Here is a 23251-nt window from a genome sequence, read left to right as displayed (position 1 = left end):
TGTATGTTCCTTTGTGCTGCCAAAACAGCTCTGACTTGTCAGGAGAAGGGACGCGGGACCTCTTGGGGTATCTTGCAGTCACTTCCCACAGATTCTCGATCAGGTTCGAATTTGGGGAGTGTGCAGTTGGTTGTTGTGTGTCAGAGAACATCCATATGATTGACAGAGCCCAACATTTCCCTGCAGAACACTGCATTGTAAACAGATGATTAATGTTCACTTCATCCGTTGTGGCTGATCATCTCTTCTCTGCTCTGCTCTGTGAGTGTGTGACACCAAAATGCAATAAAGAATCTGCACATTAAGTGAAAAACAAAATAGTACGTTATATTTAATATTTTGTGGTGTGTGGGGGTTTTTTTGGATCTGGGTAGCCCCCTCCTTGTTCATTTCATGGGGAGGATTAGAGGACTCAGAGTCATCACTTATTCATCTTTATAAAAGCAGTATTTGAGCCAGCACCACGTTCATCATATTTGAGCAAATGTCATGTGTGCCTGTGTTTGTCCATGTTTATTTCATTTTTTGCTCTACGTGCTGCCTTTTCACACAGAAGAACTGAGGCGTCACCATTTAGAAATCTGTCACATAATTGAGCCAGCAAATTGAAATTGCATCAAGTCGTTTCAGCCTTCGTTTCCTTTTTCAGCCTAAGATCATGTAATATAAAAACATGTGATATGTTGTATTATATTTTCAATGTGAAAATGTAACTTTTCACTTTTCATTTTTTAAACTGATCTATAGGAGTGGATAATTCCTTTTATATTTTTGTGCATGTGCCACCAGTCCACCTTCCACTAGTTGTTTCAGCGAAGCATTAAGGCTAATTTGCTGTCTGTCGGAGAGACAGAACAGAGGAGAGGGAAGTAGATGACTGAAAAACATAAGGTGGGATGGAGTGTTTTTTCTCACTTCTGAATATCATTTTCATTTATGAGATTGGGCTCAAACTGTTTCACTTATTTATTTATTTATTTATTTTTACGTGTTTCCAAGTTTCTCCATTCAGATTTTTACAGTGCATTATTTCTGCGTAATGTATTAATGTCAGTGTAGTAATTTGTGCTCTCTTTGTCCTTTGTTTTCTTTTCTCTCAGTCATTCACTGACTTCTCCCTGCTGCTGCACCTTCTTTTTCTTCCTCCCCTCCCCCTTAGCCCTTTCTCCCTCCCCTTTTCCTTCACTTCCCTCCCACTTTTCTCTCTCACTCCAAAGAGCTCTCAGTCTCTGCGCTCCCCTTCATTTACCGCTTCAACATGTTGGCAGGAGGAGAAAGAGGAGGATGCTGCGCTCTACCCTCGGTGCGTTTTTGCCACCCCTCCGGCCAGCGCACGCTGCCTCTGACTCAGACTCAGCTTTCAGTTGTCTCCGTCTGAAGGACTTCAGAGAGGAGGTGGAAGAGGAACCGAAGGATACACAGGAGATCAGGAGCTCTCACGCCAGGGTCCCCAACAGGAACAACAACAGCAGGAGAGTGGAACAGAGCAACTGCTCTTCATCTGTGGTGGAAACTACTAATACCTCAACAGTGACCACCTGCTCTGCCTCCTCGAGTTTCTCTCCCTCCTCTTCTTCCTTCTCGGCTCCCAGATCCATGTGGCAAGAGGCAATAAGGAGGAAGCGGTATCTCCTGAACCAGGCAGGGGAGTCTAGTGAAGGGGATAAAGGAGGAGGAGGTCAGGAGAAGAGGAACAGATCCCCAGATTGGCTGTATGAGTCCTACTACTGTATGAGCCAGCAGCATCCTTTGATTGTGTTTCTGCTGCTCATAGTGATGGGAGCATGTCTGGCTCTGCTGACTGTGTTCTTTGCTTCAGGACTGGTAAGCTGCTCATTCACAACATGCTGAAACGCACACACTCCCTCATAGAGTCAGACGCATACAAACATGCACACACATGTGCACATGTGCAACACCTCCAGTGTATGCAGAGACACACACACACTCTCAGCATGCAGTTGTCATCGCAGCACTAATGTGAAGAGAAGGGTGAGATAAAAGTGGGGGGGCTGTAAGGGGCTTAGTTATTGTCTGACCTTATGGTTGGCTGAACTACAGAAAAGGGATGTATATGCCTCCGTCACCATTTTGGCAGGGTTATCCTTACTCTAAAAACATGAAAAATTCAATGAAGTGAAAGTGAGGCACTTTGTAATATTAAATAAAATAAATAGTATTAGTAAATAGAATAAAAATAATAGCAGAAAGACATAAAAAGAAATATATTCTCAGCGAATAAAAAGAAATAAAAAATAAACAAAATATTAGTTTTAACAGGCTTTTGTTTAACTCTTTTATAACTTGCCTGATTATATGCATGAGTTGTTAAATATGATTATATGTTAACACAACCTAATGATTGATTGTAGGGATTGTAGATATACCAACATAACCTTACCGTAACTTGTCACATTTTTGCATTAGCAGAGTGCCTCTCCCATTCCCTGTCACTGCTGAGTCTGCTATTAAGAAGGGATTAGTCTAAAACACACTGAAAGAGGGAGTGAGACTAAGCAGGGACTGACACACATGCACACACAAACATCACATCACAAAATGCACCAGAATTAATCGTTATCACAAAGTTATCACATATGAATTGTAGCCAAACACGCAAAATTGAATGAAAACAAAACTCAATGATGTCTTGTTCAAGTTATTTTACTGCAGTGTTACAAAATAAAACAGATGATGAGGTAGGTAACATCAGTGGTTGAAGAGCCAGCATTTCCATGCAGTCAAGACAAAACACAGTCACTTATGCCCAATTAGTCAACAAATGCAATTTGTTATCTTAGAGATTAGAAACAACAATCTTTTGATGAATCATATTTAATCGAGCAACTTTCCTATAATAGTTGATTGAATTTGTATAATGTCCTACACACAGCTGTGGTTATTAGTATAGTGATTTTTTTTTATGGTTTCGCACCTGTGGAAGATATTTAATTGGTTAATCATCATTTGCTTGACTCATTACCATAGCCAGAACTGGTGTGTCTACAGATGAAAGATATAATTTATAATATAATATGATCCAGTTGGAATTGTTTGTGTTAATTGTGAAAGTTAACTAACAACCAATGCATTAAGTATTGATGTAGAGTTGGTACTCCAAAACTGAAATGAAGGTCTTTGAAATTCCAGTTTTTATATTTCCCTACAGTCAGACACTAAGAATATAATTCTGCACACTCTCTGTTTTTGTAGGAACACGCATCTCTGTAAATCAGGCCACTGCTCTGTCTCTGCTACATCCTCTTTTTGTTTTGCTCTGTCCCTGTGCTGGATATGCATGACTCTTGCTTTTTTTTATTTGCTCTATCATTCCCTGTTTCTCTACATTCTTGTGTCTGTGTCAGCTCTCACCTCTTCATATTTCTGTCTTTCTCTTTCATTTGTATTCTGTCATCCCTCCATCCTGCTGGCTGGCTGACCTAAATCCTGTGCTGTTTTGGAGCTCTGCTCTGGGCGAGACAAACTCTCTGTAGCTCTCTCAACCACACATATCCTTTCCTGTCCCAGTGCATTGGCTCTGTGCATGAGAAAGAGACGGGGGAAGGTGGGGGCAGGGGGCTAAAGAAGGAGAAAGTGAGAGATGGAGAGAAGGAGGACAAATTCAAAGAGAAGCTTGTGAGATAGACTGGAATAAAATATATTGATGGTTAGGTCGCTCCTGGAAACAGTGATGGAAGAAATAAACAATACATTGCCGTAATTTCCAGACTATTGAGCGCACCTGAATATAAGCGGCACCCACTGAATTTGAAAAGAAAAAAATACTTGTACATATATTGGCCACAATTGTCTACAAGCCGCAGGTGTCCATGTTGTCGGTCTCTCTTTCGTTGTCACTCTCAATGTCACTTTCGTTTTGAAGCAAAATCCATAAATTAGCCGCTTCATTGTTTAAGCCGCAGGGTTCAGGGCGTGTGAAAAAAGTAGCGGCTTATAGTCCAGAAATTACGGTATTCAATTTTATAACATCATGCATGATTGTTAATATTTACATCAGTAGTTCAAAAGAGAACTGCAAAGTAATCCATTCATAAATGTATTTATTATTTATATTTGGAGTTGTTCTTTTTTCCAAAGCTCTGTGTTTATGAATGGGATGAGTAGTCCCGATTTTAAACAAAACAAGAAAATAGATATGATGCAAGACTGTTTGGAGTTGAATTTGACTAGCAGATACCAGTGTATTTCACAGACATCCTTGCCTGCACAACCAAATGGAGGGGGACCTTTTTCCATTCCCTGTCACTTGACTGGAAAAGCAATGATGGGATGAAGCCTGCTGCAGCCAGGCTGCAACTCATTTCATTGTGCTATCCTCCTACATGCACCTTGAAGAAACTCCTGAAATTTTTATTAGAACTTTCAGATCTAAGTGTGTTTCAGAAAGGCAGCAACAAATCCATTATGAATGTTTCAACTTTGCTACTGGTTAACTCTGGGTTTTTTTAGGGTTTTTCCTCACTCGAATCAGCTTGTACATTCAGCCACTTTGAGATCATTTTAACTACAACTGAACAATAAATTATTTCAGCTGAATTCTAAGCATTATTTTAGATTTGCCATAATCAAGCCATGTACATGTATACTTTAGATAGAAAAGATACTATATGTTTATTTCTAAATGTGTCAAATTTAATAGGATATTAGATGAATTGAATACATTCATACACGTAATTGAGATAAAAATTTGAATAGTCTTTTATTTTACCTTCATAGTTTTACTTTTGTTTTTTTTTTTCACTTTTTTCTGTTTCTCAGTTTTAGTCCATGCTCTACCCGTTTTAATGCTGTTATATGCCATATGCTGTTTTAAAGTTTGCTGAATAAACATTTAAAAAGACAGGCTAGAACAAACATGACAAAATGACAAAATGTTGTGTTTTTTAAAAAAAAAAAAAAAAAATCTGATCTGAGGAGAATCTATTTTATTCTGTATTTACTGCTTCTTTAGGAGACTTACATATCTGCAATGGTTGTTTGTATTTTCAGGATGCTAAAGGGGAAAGACAGACCTAGAGGAGTGACCTTTTTTTTTTATAACAGTTAGACTGTCTCATGCCCATTTGAAAAATCTCTCTCCGCTAGATTTGCTTTTTTCATCTGTCTTAGGCAACCCTAATTTTCTCTCTAATTAATTATTCCTTTTTCTACTGATAGATTATGTTTCTCGTCCCCTCTCTCTTAAATTGCTTGTCCATGTGTCTCAGTCATTCTCTTGTTTTATTTTTTTTTCCTATCCTGGCAATTTTCAGAACATTGAGGACCATGCGGCCTTTGTAATCACTGTGCCCACAGCGCTGGCTATCTTCCTGGCTGTGTTTGTACTCGTCTGCATTGAGTCAGTCTTCAAGAAGCTTCTACGTGTATTCTCCCTGGTCATCTGGGCCTGCTTGGTTGCCATGGGATACCTTTTTATGTTTTCCGGTGGGATCATCTGTCCTTGGGATCAGGTAAGACACAGATGTATGCTATGATTTATTTATTTATTTATTTCTTGTAGAGGAACTTTTGGTGCATTTTGCAATTTATTTGTTGAATTTCTCCTGATTTATTGGTTCATTTTAGGAGAGAATTGGTGGCTTAAGGAAAGGAAAAGACATATTTGAATATACAGTAAAGTACATGGTACAAGAACTATCTCTTGAAAATTGAAAATCTTGCAAAGTGCGTCATAGTCTCAATATACCAAACACGATTGTAAGCACATAAACATAACATAAACACTAAAGGATGGAAAGTTAGTGGAATTTCTTTTCATTCTTTTCAGACCTTTTTATTCTCTTACGTTCAGCTGACTTCTCGAATGGTGATTGACAACATCCATGGGAATTTTGTTGGCTTTATAAGTATACTTTTTGTTAAAATTAATTAGTAACCCCAGCCATATCCATACCTTGACTGTTTCTGCTTGTCGGAACACATATTTATTGATTTAAATCTAAACATTTCCTGATAGCCAGAAAACATGAACGCTGGTAGCTAAAGATTTTGCTTTTATTCACTCCTTTTCTTTCTGTTCTGTTTGAGTTGGGTTCTGCCTAATACATAAACATGTACAGCTGCTTCCAGACCCAAAAAACAAAGTGTTTCTGTACCTCTTTGATAGTAACAGCTGTGGCTAGAGGTATTATGATTTCAAGTTGTTGTACGTTTTTCTGCCTGTCCTGTTCTCATGAATGCCATATCTCAGGAATGTATTTAAATTTCTTTAAATTTGGCATAAAATGGACTCAAGGATGAACTGATCAGAGTTTGGCGGTCAAAGATCAAGGTCATAGTGTCCATCATCGTGTCCATCCCATTCTTCTTCCCAATTCATTACATCTCGCACAAACATTTTGACTGAGATTAATAGATCTAGGTGGTCAAAAAGTTAAGTTAGTTACAGTGAGCTCACAGAACACGATGTCCAACAATGTCCAAATGTCAGTTGCACTGTGACATCATAATGTTCTGCAAAAGCACTTTTTATGACCATATTTCACATTTTCTCAGTTACTGAACTGATGACACTAATCATCAGTGTCCACCTTGAAACTGTGCTTATTGAATAGATGTGTGTGAAGCATCCATGTTTTAGAATTTATAGTTTCTTTGTGGCAACATCCATGTTTAATACAGTGCTACCCACCACAAGCTTATTAGTTTTGATTACTGTACATAATCAATAAAAATGAATGAATACAGCCAGAATGGAATATTTTTACTCTCTGGTTAGAGAGCCACAAAGACATCATAGATCAGGGCCATGCAGGTTAAAAGGCTCAGTCATCTGGTATGAAGGGAGACTGATATATTTGATGTGTGAATTAAATGGGAAACAGCTTGTGTGAGTCTGTACATATTGTTTATGAAACTTCTCAAGACACCTTGCTGGCTCGCTGACGGTGTCTCATGGGTTCCTCTGTTTAGCAGCATACAGTATGATTCAGTAAGCAGAAAAACTGGTGTTGATCTTCTACCAGTTAATCCATGCAGTTTCTGTGTACTTTTTTAGTGGAAGTAATGCATAAATAAAATGTCAGAAATGAGAGATGGTCATGTTGTCTTTTCTTATTGCTACATCTTTTGGAATATTATATAAATAGATGTGGCAAGATGGACAAATGGCATTGTCCCCATTGCTGCAGCCATATGCATTTTGCAAAAGGGCTCATTGAAAACATCACAGAACATTAGGTCTTCGTCATTTGAAAGCTGAAATAACACTCGGTGTGACAGATGGCTAGTGTGGCCTCGTCTATCACAAAGAGGTAGCTAAAGATGCACTGATTCACACACCACTCCATTCATTCCTTTTATTTTCTCGCTAAAAACTTCAGGCCATTACGCCATAAATGCTCTCTGACTACTGCTACTTAGCTATGTTAATTAACACTTATCTGATCAGACATTATTGTTCATTGGCACTGCACTCTACGTTTTTAGAGGCTTGTTGCCATATTATATATTAATGAAATGACTCACATTGCTCCACCTTAGCAAGCAGTTTATTCAGTATACTTTATTATTTTGATTTACCACTAGGGAGAACAGAGAACCTACTTCAGGTATCAGTAAAATGAATGAGTCACAGTGTACGAAAGAAAAAAGCTTTGAATAAATACTTAAATGTGCTGTTTACCAGTAACACAGGTAAAAAATAAAGAGAGTATTAGCATTTTGTTAGCCTGCGAGGAGATTTTTAGGTCTTTGTTGAAACACACAGGACAGGGCCCAACCAGCCTCTGAAAAATATCTTGTGGTTACACTTTAAAATAATTTTAATTTTTGCTTTGTCACTAAAGTGACACTGCTTGCCATTCCTGTCACATATACCGATACCATTGGTGTTTGTCAATAACAGCTTGTAGTAGCCCTAGTGGAACAGCTGTAAAGCTAGAGCTATGCTGTAAATGTTAAAACCTGCAGTGAGATGCTCTTTAAAAACAAAATTCGGGTGATACATAAATGCTTTGATTTGCTTTCACCTTAATTGTAAAGTTACATAATTTTGAGATTGAGTTTATTTCTGCTTATTTTTTGTATGGCTATATTTTTGACTTGTTGAGCTTCAAAAGACTTCAATTCATGAAGCATTTTGGATCTCAACCCAGAGTACAATTTGAAGACGTTGCCCTTCTTTCTGTTTCAGCCAATTGCATTGTATTAATAACCCAGTCTATGAATGTGTAGTCCTCCTGATGTTGCCGTGCAGTTGCTAAGCGGATGTCTGTTTCCGAAAAGAAATGGAGGGAGACAAAGTAAAACTCAGTTAATTAAATGCTCTCTGTGCTGTAGCTAGGAGGTAGTATGAGAAGACAGGCTTCATGGTCTCCCACTACCTCACGTGTTAAGTATAGACATAAGCTCATTAAGGATGATGGCTGCTGTCCCTTGTCATTCATGCAGTGTAGCTGTTGCTCAGTAGATGAAAATGTCGCTGCACAGTTACAATTTAAAACTTTAGACAATAATCACAGTTTATAGCTTAATAATTAGCGTGAACAGAAAAGAAAAACAAAAACAAATCTTGAAAGCAGTGACATCTAAAGAACTTGTAAATAACTTGCTAAGGTAATAAGTTGCTAAGATACCAGTATGTGCAGTAATGTGCTTTAAATAACTTATTTAAATGTCTGACTAATGTCCAAATAATTAAAAACTGGCCATGTCCTGATCAGAAAAATGGTTTTGAAATGTAGTGAGTGGAGAGAGCAACAGAGAAATGTAGACAGAGGATGAAGGCAGGATGAAAGAGTGATTTCGAAATCTATATCTGAACATTCCTTTCTTATTGCTACTGATACACACTGATTGGTGATGGGTTTGTGGTTTGTGGTTCTTTTCTGATGTACCCTTTCAATATACTGGAAACAATGGCTATAATTAATATTTTATAGAATAACAATGTATCAAATGACTGTGTAATGTATGAGCCATCGCTCGTAGTGATAAATTCACAGAGAATTATCTGCAAGTGAAGCTCCTCTCTGCTTTAGGGAGCTGTAAAGTGAATTTCCGCTTGTTGAGTTGTCCAGCTCTCGACTTTACTTTTTGATTCACTCTCACCACTCTTGTATCTTGTATCGTTTTGTAGCTGTTTTCAGAGAAAAGCTCGAAAAAACATTGTGTGCTCTACTTGCTCAGCAACACATGGCATAAAAACACAGCTAGCAACTAGTTGGTTTAACATATTTGAGCCTTTAATAGTGAAAGAGTCAAAGACATAATTGAAAGTCTGACTATTGAACCAGATAAGTGGCCTAATAAATCAGTTACTGTATGAATTCGTGTTGCTGACCAATTGCACAGTGTCTTGAAATGACAAGTTTTAATTTGGGGCACCATCCAATTTTATTTAAACCTGCTCTAGTGGAATATGAATGCAACAGAGATACAACATGGTTGCTATCAGTCATAAGAGAGAAGTTGATTGCACAAATGTGTCCTCTTGAATCAACTGTGTTAAAATTATTTTGCAAATTTTGACGTCAGAGACATAATTTGATAGACTGTGGAAAAGACGTCATGAAAATCCAGTAAAGTCCTTGTTGAGATGCCCATTGAGGGCTATTCAAATGAACTTTTTCTCCTAAACTGGCACTAATGGTTTTGTTAGGTTTCTGCATGCACAGAAAGTGCATGAAAGAATAATAATGACAAACTTAGTGAGAGAAAATCAGTCGGGCAATACTGTTAAAATTATTTAAAACTCCATCTTTCATGATAGTGTTTTGTTATGCAGGATGTGATTGTCATGCTTCTCCCACAGCAGATCTACATACAGTTCAGTTATGTTAGGATGTAATTTTTTGTCATTTTAACTGTCATACCCATAGTTACAGTTGTGTAATTGCAGACTCAGCTGTAATTTGAGCAGAGAGCAGCAACAAATTTATAGATTATTTATTTCCTATTACTTGATTAATATAACAATGAATCTACCAAACATAAATATTAAAAAACATTAAATAAATATCAAAAATAATTTGTATTTTAATATTTTCTTCAATCATCCCATCTTAAAAACAAATAATTTCCATGTCACTACTATGTTATGACATTATCAATAAAAATAAATTATATTTGTGAGATGCCCGATCAGAAAAATCCTGGACTTTAAATACAAAGCAATAGCTGTGACTCTTAAATTAAGTTAATCATTGTTTGTCATAGCCACCCTTTACCAGAACTGGAGAATCAATGTTCTTAATTAACTGGTTGACTGAAGACTTAAAATGGTTATGGCATGGATTTATCTAATCACTGGAGTAATATGCAGTTAAGAATTGCTGGCATAATATTTTTGGACATCAGTTTTGGACAAGGGAAATAGTTGAAATGTTATGTAGCCTGTAACAACAGTCTATAAAATGTTTTCTTACTCAGCTTACCTTAAAGCAAATAGAAAATACATTATAATATTCTGAATAACAGTGTGAATGACACATGGTGTAAAGTTACGTCTATCAATAAGAGAAGACTGAAGAAATGAGGGTAAATAGACAGGATTCACCACAAGTTGCAAACCACTGATAAGCCTCAAGATGAGAAGATGCCAGATAAGACCTAAAACGCCAACCCAGTTGTGGAACAACTTTCTTTGGACAGATGAATCGAAGATCAACCTGTACCAAAACAATGGAAAGAAAAAGTTAGGAGAAGGCTTGGTAGACCTCATGAAGATCACATCATCTGTAAAAAAAAAAAAAAACAAAAAAAAAAAAAAAAGAGGAGGCAGTGTAATGGCACGGGCATGCATTACCTCCAGTGGCATTTGTTCACCAGTGCTTAGTGATGATGTGACAGAAGCAATCTGCTCTGATTTAGCCAAAGTCAGCAAAGTGGAGACAGTGCTTCACAGTACAGAAGAGCAACGACCCAAAACATAACTTTGAAAAAAAAAAACGAGGTGTTTTTTTAAGGCAAAGAAGTGGAATATTCTGTGATGGCTGGGTCAGTTGCCTGATCTCAGCCCAAGTGAGTATGTATTTAACTTGCTGAAGTCAAAACTAAACACAGAAAAACCCACAAACAGCAACTGAAAACAACAGCAGTAAAGTCCTGGCAAAGCATCACAAAGGAGGAAACCCAGTATTGGGTGATGTCCATGGGTTTCAGACTTAAGGCATTCAGTCTCATTGCCTGTAGTCTGGAATGATTGCTACTACTATAGCTAATTGCTAATATTGCTAGTATTAAAAATGACTTTTTATGTATAAGCTCTTGAAAATAGGGGACTTTGTATAGAAATTCTGGCAATTCCTATGCATTTCATAAGTTGATTTTGATTAGCCCCTTAATTAATTATTTGTTTCAGTATTTGCACAACTGAGTTCTATTCCTCCACTGATTATCAAGCCTTCAAAGATCTTACTTCTGTGTACAGGGACAATTTTGCAGCTGCTGCACAAGGATTCTTTTCCAGTACCATTCATCATTTTATATAGATCACCAGCCGGCTAAAGGAATTCTGGAGTGCAAGTCTGTGTTACTTGAAAATCTCATTCAGTATTTGTGCACTCATCACTCAAAATAGAAAATGTATTTTAGATGATTTGTTTTGTGCAACAAGGCCAGTTTCTCCAGTTTTCATCTCAAAGCAATTTTCTGTTCATAGCAGCAGTGGCATTTTTTCATCTTTTAATTATCATGTGCAGATGTTGTTTTTTTTGTCAATATGTAAGTGAAAATTATTCTTTGCATGACTACACTTTTTGTCTTTGTGTTCTATAATCAGTTGTCTGTAACAAGGATTTTCACTGTTGGTGAATGCCATCTAATGTAGTACTCCAAAAGCATGCAAAACATTTGTTAAAATAGTTTGCTGCCCTTCTTTGAAATACAGTGCATCTGTATACATTTAGCATAACAAAATACATTTAATAAATATAAATGTCTTCAGTTTAAATTGTCAAAAGTCTGAAGAAGACGATAGAGGAATTGCACTTGTCGTTACTGGGAATCTATAATGTCACTAAAATGCATGTAGTTAATACTGTTCTATTCAATTAAAATTCTGCGGACAAGACTTTCTTAGCTTTAAGAAGAAGGCAAGATGAGGTCAGTGACACATAGTGTGATGTGGAGGTTTGGTGTTGCCACTTCTTTAATAAGCTCTCCTTACATTCTCTTTTGTTTCCTCAGTAACATACTGTTGAATCATACTACCCTGGAGAGGCTGCATTCTTTACAGATCTATTAAGACGCCATATGTCTTGTCAGCGTTGCTGAAATAGTTGTAGTGTTTTTTTTACTTAAACGCTATTACTGTAGTTACTTAGCCGAGTTCAAATTATACTGCAGCATTGTTCTGTTGGAAGTATCCCTCCCTCTTCTTTATTCTTTTGTGTCGGTGCATATTAGTCTCCACAAAGCCAAGGCACTCTAACAAGCTAACTGGACTTCTTCAATACGCTGCAGGAAATAACATGAATTGTGTGACTTAATCTACTTGAATCCACATTGCAATTAGAATTTAATATATTTCAATTGCATGATCTGATCTGACCTAGATTTTCCTGTTGCCCCACATGTTTTTTATTTTACAACTCCAGTGGCATGAAGCGGCTTCCCCACATAGGCAACAATCATCTGTCAAAATAACTATATTATTTGTGTTGACATCATCTTAGAGGGACAGCAAGAGATACTTGCATTGCAAACTGCATTGTCAGTACAGTACACTGACAGGTGAAAAAAATAGCACAAGGCTCTAAATATTCCCTCAGCTGTGCTGTGCTCAACATCCCCTCTCTCATAGTGAGTTTGTATATAGTCCACTTTTCATTTTCAAACCTGAAATCAATTGGATGCTTATCCTCTCCCCACAAAACCCTCTGTGTTTGCTGACGGTGGGGAGATGGGCTTATCTGTGTGGTCCAGCCTCTGCCCCTTACTGAGAGATGTCTGGACTCTGCTTCACCCCCCCCCCACTTCTATCAGTCACACACAGATGCACTCACACACTCATTTTTGAGTATACAGCCTGCCTTGTTAGGCTTGAGGGCAGGTAGGGTCATGAAAGACGAGTTTGGGTGAAGAAAGAGGCCTGCAGGCCTGTAATAATAAAGAAGATGATGGCAAAAATAGGACGGGGACTACTCATAGAAAAGACAGGAAAATAGATGGGGTGAAACAGGCTAGAGAGACTTAAAGAAAAAGACTGAGAGATTAAGAGTAACATTTAAATAGGAGGAATAATTAAGTAATTATATTTCTGTTGCATTTAATTCATGATTACCCAATGAATCTTTTACTCACATTTATCATGTGAAGTTTGAAATGCAAAGAGCATATCTGTTTTTTTTAAGGTTAAACTGGCAGACACAGACAGCACATGCTCACATAGACACACATACACTCCGCATTGTAAATCTAGTCTGTAAACTAATCTCTGTCTCAGACTGCAGACTAAAAGCCTGATGTAATCTGACACTCCATCTCTATAATTTGTTTTATGAGCCCTCCACAGTGTCATTATCAAGGAATTGATTCATGGAGCAGTAGCAGAGTTGACTGTACCGTGATGGGCCACAAAAAAGCTTTGTCGGCTTAATTGCCAGATAGAGGGTCCTTATGTGCTTGTTTTAACCACACTGAAGGAAGCTCCTCGCTGTTTTATTACTGCAACAAGTATCATGTATGCAGGAGACCTCAGCGGGTGTCCCCCCACCCCCTCCCACCTCTACCCCCACCCACCAAATCTCTCTCAGTAACAGAATTGGATTTCAGTGTTAATTTAAAAAGGCTTTCTTGACTCTAAGCAAATTATGTTGCTGTGCTAGATGATATTTGTAAGCAATTACTTCTCTCTTAAAAAAGCAAGTAAGTTAATACTTTAGTATTCCTCTTCTTCTAGTTTTTTTCATTTTTCTAGATCCCCCGACAGATGAGAAAAATCTAAATTATGTAACACTTTTGTTGTTTGCCAGATTCTTTCAGTGTGAGTCCTATAACCTTACATTGGTAGCTTTTTCAGTTGGTACACTGTGCATCTGTCCTGATCCCTGATCACTTACTTATTATCTTAATGTGATTATTATTTTATTTTTCAGTTTTCAAATTATTGTTGTTTCATTGTTCTACAGCATTTCTGGCTCTGCAGGAATTTGCAAAGGTAAAAAACAAGGAGGTACTGCCGCCACTTTAATATATTTGTCATACTGCAAAAATACCACAGGCACTCCAGAATCTCTGCTCCAGAATCAGAAATAGTACAACCACCACTATGTTTGAACTATCTGTTTTGACCCTCAAGATTTCTTACCGGTTCTCTACTCATCCTTGTCTATTTTCTCACCTATACTTTACACCTGACACACCACTCGGCACCTGGTTTTGTTTTTGTTATATTCTCCACACTATAATTGAATGATGAAACTTGTACATGTACAAGTCAGTTGCACTCCTCATTGAACTGCCAAGAAAAAGAAATAACTTTCAGGATTTAATTTTCTAAATTTATGTTTGGATCCTAACCCTTGTTGCAAATATTACTGATCTGTGACATTGTAAGAATAACATTAGAGTGAACCCAATTAAAGTTCGGTTAAGCAGTGATACAGAAAGATTGCATTTATTTCCTGGGTTGAAGAAACACAACTGCAATTCAACAGCATCAGTGTAACTGCAAACACTGATGTTGTTTCATATTGTTCTCTCTCAAGCAAATCTCTTGCCAAAAAAATAAATAAATAAACAGAACAGACTCTGGATACTCAATGTAATATTGTCTGTCATGTGGAAGGGATTATTATAGGGAGCTATTGGTTTCCGCAGTCATGTAAAAATAAAGGTTTTAGTAGAAGTGAAATTGGAAATGCTGGACTGCTGATCTGTAAAGATAAGCTCGAATGATTTTGGAAAAGAGACAGATGTTGTGAAGGTTGGACTAAGGGGCGGTATGGTCTGTGACCAATAAGTAAAACTGATGGCACAGTGTCACTGCAGCAGTGACCCATGCCAGCCCAGAGAGATGAATCATTACAGACTTCAGGAAGAAGTGGTCATGAATTCAAGTTGACACCAACAAGCAGTATCCTGTGTGCTGGCTAATCATCCTGCCCATGGTCAGGGGCCATTAGAGTTCCACAGGTGCTTGACCAAACTAGCCATTCTATTGTGGGAAACAAATCATACACTTAATGGCTTTTGAAACACATGATAGCACTTCTTTTATGTGACTTAGAGCAATGGAGCTGTATAATTACATATTGAGTAAAATTATGTGCTAAAGGTCACTAGAACATTTGGATAAAATTTACAGCTTAGTCATCAGTGTTTCACTGTCTGTGCATTGTTTAAGGTTCCATTGACATGACATTTATAAATCAGAACTAACTCTTACGCTGTAATAAGTGTTCCTGTCTTTTCAAACACATTGTCAATGTTAAACATACTTATTCTTGTCACTCTGTTGTTCAGCATGAGTTATAGTCTCGCCGAGCCCGGTCTTGTTCCCAGGGTGTCAAATACCACCGCATCTTATCCAGATGCACAAGGGTACCTTGTGATCACCTCTAGAAGAAGGTGATCTTAGCAGAAGATCAGAACAACTGTACAGTGCAATGTAATATGCAATTCATGAAAGTCCCTGCAGCGGTTGATTGTTGTAGTTAAGTGGTGGATTAAAACACAACTTTCACCCAGGAGACTGGTGATTGTGTCTTGTGTGGAACCAAAAACGAGTCATCGATCTTTTCCTAAAACCTAATATTATTTGTGCGTAGATGTAAGGTGGCACAAGGCTTTGTGCACCAATCACAGACCCTAAAGAGTACGGACAATACTTTGGTATCTGGGATAAGAATGTGTTGGCTGCCTGTATTAAGGTTCAGGTTACAGTATGAAATAATAAAGAAAATAATTGTTCTATCTATGAAATATCTTTTATTGCCAGTTACAGTTTGTGGTAGTCTGCTCTTTGTTGGAGTGACATCAGCACTGTTGACATTCCATACAGTATTACAGAGGTGTTGGTGTTTTCAGCCAAATAAAATTGGGACATTTTAAGTTACCTTGAAAATAATGGTTTATGTTTTGATTGGCCTTTTGTTGTGGTAGATTCGTTCAAAAATTGAAAAGGAATTGAACCGTAGGTATGCCTGACATAATCTTTACTTGATTTCAAATATTTATCATTTTGATTTTTATTTCAACTTTAATCAGACAGTCTTGTTGAGAATAAGATCACTTTTCCAGGAGATGCCTGAGAACAGAAAAAAAAGCAAACAGAACACAACATGGTGCTAATAAAAACAACTACAGGAATCATGAAAACATCAGATAGCAGAGCTCTGAAACCACCAAGGAAAAAATAAAATGCTACTTTGAGAGCATTTTGCATAATACCTGAATCCAACATTAATGTGAGCATAAGGAATATCCTAAGGATATGGATCAATTGAGAAAATGACCGTGAAGTGTTAACCTTCTGCTCCATCAGGCTGACCCCCAAGTTGCTTTCATCTGACTTCTGCCCTTCTAGCAGCAGTAGTCACAGTCTTCTTCCCTGCTGATCACTCTGTCCTATAGCAATTAAAATCAGATCATGGGAAAGCCTTCTTGAAATTTCAGCAAAAAGCACATTTTGCAGGAAATGAAAGTTTTCTATGCAGGAAAACATTAATTTATAGCAATTTTAAAAAGTGTTTATAAATCCAATACAATATCTAGAAAAAAGTCTTTTCTGACTGTATGCTTTGCCATCTGTAACATTTTGCACTATCTGTCTATTGTTGGCGAACAACAGATAGATTAGTGCAACAAATACAGCGCATGTTAATAAACATTGCTGTAAATGTTCCACCATTCTCCACCATTACTCAACAGTTAAACAGAAGAAGATGCTCATGACCAGGCTATTTAGTAAATATGTTTTACTTTTATTTTTAGTGAAGCAGCAGGAGAAGACATATTACTCATTTGAGCACAGTTTTGACTTGCACATTAATAGAACATTGTCTTAAAGGTAACAAAACATCCTTTGTTTTTTGTCGCTATTCATGTTCACAAGCATACATTAGCCATTAAGAAAGCAGCAGTATAGGACAGTATATTAGTCACCCATGTTTCAACAGAGGAGATACTGTTTTCCCTCCTTTTCACTTGCTCTTCCTCTCCCGTTCCTCTCTTCTCTCTGTCTCACTTCCCCCTACACCCTAGTCCTGCAAATAACCCAAGAAAGGTTAACTGGCACCTGCCTGCAGCCTGTGAGAACACTGGCCTCTTTCTACCCATGCATGACAACAGATGAGCTGCTTTAACCCTGCAGGAGAAGGCATATTTAACAACTCTGTGTGTGTGTGTGGTGTGTGTGTGTACATGCACATATTTGCACATATGTGTGTGGAGCTTGGGTAAAAAGGGAAGCACTCTACATGCTGCATCAGAGGTGTCAGGTTTGAAGTGTGAGAGCTGATTGACCCTTTTTCTGCTTCCTGCAGTAAAGGGAGCTTAGGTGAGGCGGAGACATTAAGAATGTTATAATGGACTGTTTAGTACATTGCATTGAACAAATATATACGCCTTCTGTCCTTTTCCTTTTGTGGTTTACTCTCTCGCTTTACATCTGATACTTCCCCAAGCAGACATGATTTTTATATTCTTATTCTTATTATTCTTTTATTCCACTGATGTATGTGTACAAATTCAAACTTCACTTCAGCAAGCAGCAGACTTGTTGGGTCATGCTCTTTCTTTTTCCCACAGGACTGTCGACACTGATATTTTATTTCCGTCTGTATTTTCTTTTCTTGTGCATGCATCGCTCTCGCTCTCTGTTTCTCATTCTCTCTTTACCATTTTCCCCCACAGGTGTTTCATAAGTGTTTCTGTCTCCACAGGTGTCCTTCTTCCTGTTCATTGTGTTTGTGGTTTACACCATGCTGCCGTTCTCTATGCGGGATGCCATCATCGCCAGTGTCCTGACCTCTGCCTCTCACACCATTGTGTTGAGTGTCTGCCTGTCTACCACGGCAGATAACATGGAACCGGTAGTGTGGCAGGTAAGGTGATCAAATATAAGTATGAGTTAATTGGTAGTAGACACACTGATACACAACAGAACAAAGAATATCCACTAAATACACACACATACCTCTTTAACATACTCAACACAGCTTATTAATCAGTATTAGCTAGTGTAATGACTTGGGTAACTGGATGACACGACTTCACATCATTTACGAAAGGATCAACGGAGTAAATTCGAAGGAATAGTTTTGGGGAAATGATTATTTGCTTTATTGCAAAGATTTAGGTGAGAGATACTCTCACTTCTTTATGGTAAATATGCAGCTGGAGTCATCTGACATGGTTTATCTTGTTTAAGTTGTCCAAAAACGAAGTAAACAACTGTTTGCCATTTTATGGGGTGTTACATGCTGAACTGCCAGTAACTACCAGGAGCTGCCCTGGTCCCAGCCAAGTCCACTAGCATTGAGTGGACCTGTTTTGTCAAGCACCGATCATAGAACTTAAGAAAAACAACAAATGGCTAAAAAATTTTCTTCTTGGATTTATTTTCCTAATTATTGCCCTATACTTGTAGAGCCTTTCTAATAAAACACTGAAGGGGCTTACTGTATCTAAAGCAAACAAACACACAAGCTATTTAATACTCTGCAAACAGGCATCCAGCTGCCAACAGCAGATGCAAGTTGAGTTTTCCTCAGGGACATTATGAAACCTTACAGTGCCATAGAGCATGTTTGCAAGAAAACATACATTTACTTCTTTAAACTTTGGAACCCTATATGTTGTTATAGTTAAGACAGCCACAGTATAGCCTACCCAATCTAAAACCTAAACCTGATATATTTTGTATAGCTTTAATGTCCAGATGAAATCTTTATAAAAATGTTTCTCCTTTTTGGCATTTAATGTTTCTGCATCCTGCTAACAAATTGAGCATTTCTGGTGATTTGAACTACAGTCTGTATTTTTGGCAAACAAACAATGTGACCTTTCAACTACAACTAAGTTAGCATAGCAGGTGAGTGATAGAAATTCTAATGTGTGTTATTTTATACTTTGATAAAAGGTCACCCTCTTTACAGCGGTATTGCTGTATTAAGCCCAAAATGTTCAGGCAGTTGGCATATGCTGGGAAAAGAAATAACAATGTCAGGAAACCAATTATCTGGTTAATGCTGACTTTAATTTCATCCAGATCCCAAAATTCAGTTATTGCCAGTCGACCGCCTGTGAATTACAAGTAGTACATAGATGAAACAACATTAATTTAACAAGCATGTCACAAGACACGCCTCAGTGATAATCAGAGATTTCAAAGACGAGGATGTAAACTGACATACAAAAAGGCCTAAATAAGGATTGTTTTACCCCGTCCATCTCACTGACTTTCTACATGTAAAGGGCTTTATTTACCTCTTCTGTGTGTAGTGCTGTTTGTCAGCCCTGTTACTCTTAACCTGTGATGAATTGTAGGTACACAATAAGACTTTATCTTAAATGTGATGTTTCCTATGCTGTATCTTACTCTATACTCCTAAATCTGCACAATTGTTCTCTGTTGCTTCTGTGAGCTCTACTGTGCTTATTATAAGCCTACTCTTCTTTCATGTGTAACTGTAGCATGGCCATTCTTGCATCTGGACCACCTGGGGCTGTATGCTACATGGTCACTATCTGCCAGTTGTTCTGGTGCATCAGGTCATTTTGCCTGTCTGCGCAATTCCAGTGGAAAATCTGCCAGTGAGGATTGTCCTTCAGGAGAATCTTGCTTGTAAAAATATTGTATAGCATTCATAAAGTGAAACAAAAAAAAAAGTTTTGGAAATGTTAATTACTTGCTAGTTGAATTATGTGGGAGTTAATTATGCTATTTCCCTGATTTAAAATTTTATTAGCTAAACAAAATGCCACTATGGATATTTAGGATTTTTGGGGGATGAAGTGAAAGAGTCTAGTTCTGTCAAAAGATCTTCCAAGTAGTTAAGAGTAAAATGTGATCCTGTAACAATGGTGCAATATTTTACTTTATTATTGTATTTATTTTCTGCCTGCGGTACATATGCTAAGGGGTGATAGTCTTTAATTAAAAAAAACAAAAGTCATCACAGCTTTTGAATTTAATTGTAGTATTTCATTTCTGTCTTGTGAATGTGAGAGAGGATAATGTTATGATGATAATGATAATGCCTATTGTCGTTGTTGTTGTCCATAAGTGAGCAAAATCAAAAAAAGAAATATGAGAAAAAAAACAAGACAGTGGTAATGACAAAAGAAAAATAACCGTTGATGAGGGAACACACAGCATCCATTGAAACAAAGGAAAAGTATCTTATTCCGATCATTTTTGCAAAGGTATAAAAAAATACATTGAAATGGCATTTTGTCTTTTTCTTGTCCTTGTCTCAGATAATAATAAATGAATAATAATACTCACAAAACAACACGCACTACATTGATAAAGAATATGGAGAGATTATAAGTAAGTGACAAGCACTAAAGAGGAGAAAACACAAAACAGTATTAAATTTGACTGAGCTGAAAGAAAGAAAGGTATTGCTGTTGATTCCATCTGCTTGTGAATATATATTGTTAGTGGCTATTTTTTAATTGTGACAGACATATTAGGAAAATCTGTGTATGTCAAGTTAGAAGCACATTTTTGAAAGGAGACAGATTGCTACTCAATCGGCAGTCAAGGTGGCATACTGGGCTTGGTGTGACGTTGCCAGGAAATGACATGCTCACTAGTAAACACAGTCTACACTAAATCCTTGCTGCTTTCTGTGTGATTATCAGTATTTTATTTGTTATCAGTCAAGGCAGTAATGTTTTCTATCAGTTTGTTAACTGTGCTTAGAATTCTTTGTGTATTTGTGTACATGAGGATTGCAGGGACTGAATATAGGCATAGTTTATTATGGTACAGTACAGTATATGGAGTTGAGTACAACAGTGCCTTCACATAAGTTCTTATTTTATGTTTAAATTACATATAACAGTGATAATACCTGATCTTCATTCCATGCAAGATTTTTTAAAGTGCAATTATGAAATGATTCATGCTTTTTCCTCTTTTCATTTGTGCACCTGTCACTGCTGCTATTTAACTGCTCATCGTTATGTTCTGTAATCACATGGAAGTACATCCAGTGTACCATGGAAACAGCATCTTGACTTGTTCTTCTTTTAGAGGAATACTGCATCCAATAACCTGATGCTTACTCCTTTCAGCACTTGTAGTAGTGGAGTGCTGGTTTTCATTATAGAATGACATTTACCCATAGCAGCTGGGATGATCAAATAAAAGGCAAGCTAAGTCTCTTGGTAGATTTAGGTTGATCTGTTCCAGCCTGGTTTGGAATTAAACTTTTTCAAATCACCACCCATTCTGTCTTTCTGAACAGTAAACACTAATAAAGTTTGTCATAGATATTCAACTGCATATTTGACTGTTTGTTTCATCCAAATTGGGCCAGCATTGGGCCTTGTGCTTGTGTAACTTTCATGGCAGTGTAATATGAATAGCTGTGATCTTTGTGATGACCTTTGTATATCTTCAGCCTTTTACCATGTTTGGTAAAATGTACACTGGTGTCTGTAAGTCCAGACTCTCTCCTTGTACCTCCAAATTGTACTCCTTGTAGCTGAAATACTTCAGTACATGGATTTACTGTAAATTTGTTGTTTTGTCACATTAAACTGCAGTTCACTGTTTAACGATTGATGTTCCTCTAAACAGAGACCCACACTCCTGCTGTATGTTTAGCTCGGCTTTAAGCTGTAAATTCTGTTAGCTAACTCCCTTAGCCAAACACACCACAGGACTCTGCTGCTCTGCTTACAGTTAACAGCTAATTAGATTCCCACCCGCCCTTTTTGATACAGATTTGCTGTGCCCTCTTGGTTTTACCCAAGGCAACATATTTAACAATGTAACTACTGGAATAGCATGAGAAGACGCACTCTGATGTAGTCAGCAATTGGTTTAGTTTGTCATTTGCTAAGCCATAATCTGTTGGTGATAAACACATTTTCTGTATGCTGGCTGGCTAAGGATTCTGACAGGGCTGACAGAATGCTGTTCCAGCGTTGCAGTACGCTAAGGTAGTACACAGAGAAACTGTCTTACATGTTTATTTGATCTGCTCATCTAATTGGTCTTTATAGAGACTGCTGATTAAATTCTTTTTAACAAATATTGGCTAGTGGCTGATCAGTCAGAGTAACTTTACTGTTTTGTGGCGATGTTGGACTTGTATGTGATTTCTGCATCAATGTGGATGAAGTATCTTGAATTGTCTGTTACATAATTTGCATGATTAGACAAAACATACGGGCTTGTATCCATTAATAACTTCTGTTATTTTTCTTGAAAATTTACTATATGTCCCGGTATGAAAACTTAAAGTACATATTCTGTCCGAGAGGATTTTATCCATATTGCTAATTCCTTGTTCATTGTATTTATGTAAGTGTCTACTTTATGTTTCTGCTTCTGTGTGAGGCAGTGTAAATCAGATGGAAAGAGTCCATGCATGCATTTTCCTCTTCTCTGGCAATATGCCAGTGTCAGTCCAACGCTTTGGGTTGGACAGGCTGAGGCTTGCATCCTCCTTTTTAAGCTAAGAGCATTGAACTTGGGTCACAGGCTGCTCAAAGACTTATGGGTCAGAGGGTAACTGCTGGACGGCAGCCATAAAAGCCTCTCCAGCTTTGTATGTAGCATTTGCCAAGGTGAGGTTGGTGAATTTGTTTCACTAAACTGCTGCTCAATCAGATGGCAAATTGGCTAACGTGATGTTTGATCCTCTTACTTTGTTATCTGACTGTTTTTGGCCTTCCTGATAATTACCTGAATGAACGGCATTATTTCTGAAACTGTAATTTGCCCAGACAATGCTGTAGTAAACTTCAGCCACTTTAATTAACCATACTAAGGATATGTAGTTCATATATAGGGTATATTCCTCTGAAAAAGTTTTTTTACACCAGTGCCACAAATTGCTTCCCTTGCTGATCCTTCCTGATATTTTAGGGTTTTGGATAAAAAATAAAACAAATGTCAAAAAATAATAAGTAATATCCATGTTACCAGGGCTGTAGCAGCCTTCAGGTTGCTCATTTTGTCAGACAACTCAGGAACCCAAAGGTACATCCTCACATTCGAATAGCTGGCCTATTATTTTGACTGCACTCCAACCTGAACAGTGTATAAAATGTCTTTCTGAATGCATTTTTTATTGGTTGCTTACACAGCTAGCATTGTAAA

General features: G+C 37.5%; 1 protein-coding gene across 6 annotated transcripts in view; it reads left to right on the top strand.

Annotated features, from left to right (window-relative positions):
* Positions 1-761: 761 nt before the first annotated feature.
* Positions 762-23251, top strand: part of adcy2a (adenylate cyclase 2a) — a 49020-nt gene continuing 26530 nt past the window's right edge. For 3 of the 6 annotated variants that reach the window (XR_006844407.1, XR_006844408.1, XR_006844406.1), the window contains exons 1-4: positions 762-891; positions 1101-1824; positions 5274-5471; positions 17850-18011. Coding sequence is in view for 2 of the 6 variants with exons in the window: in XM_046400864.1 (XP_046256820.1) it covers positions 1285-1824; positions 5274-5471; positions 17850-18011 (900 nt within the window). In the remaining 4 variants the exon portion in view is untranslated. Of the gene's footprint in view, positions 892-1100; positions 1825-5273; positions 5472-14093; positions 14138-17849; positions 18012-23251 lie in introns of those variants that run through there. The other 3 variants (XR_006844409.1, XM_046400864.1, XM_046400865.1) reach the window with 3 other exon arrangements.

This window comes from Scatophagus argus, chromosome 9 (genome assembly GCF_020382885.2).
Source record: "Scatophagus argus isolate fScaArg1 chromosome 9, fScaArg1.pri, whole genome shotgun sequence".
NCBI lineage: Eukaryota > Metazoa > Chordata > Actinopteri > Scatophagidae > Scatophagus > Scatophagus argus.
This window is presented reverse-complemented; position numbering and strand designations above follow the sequence as displayed.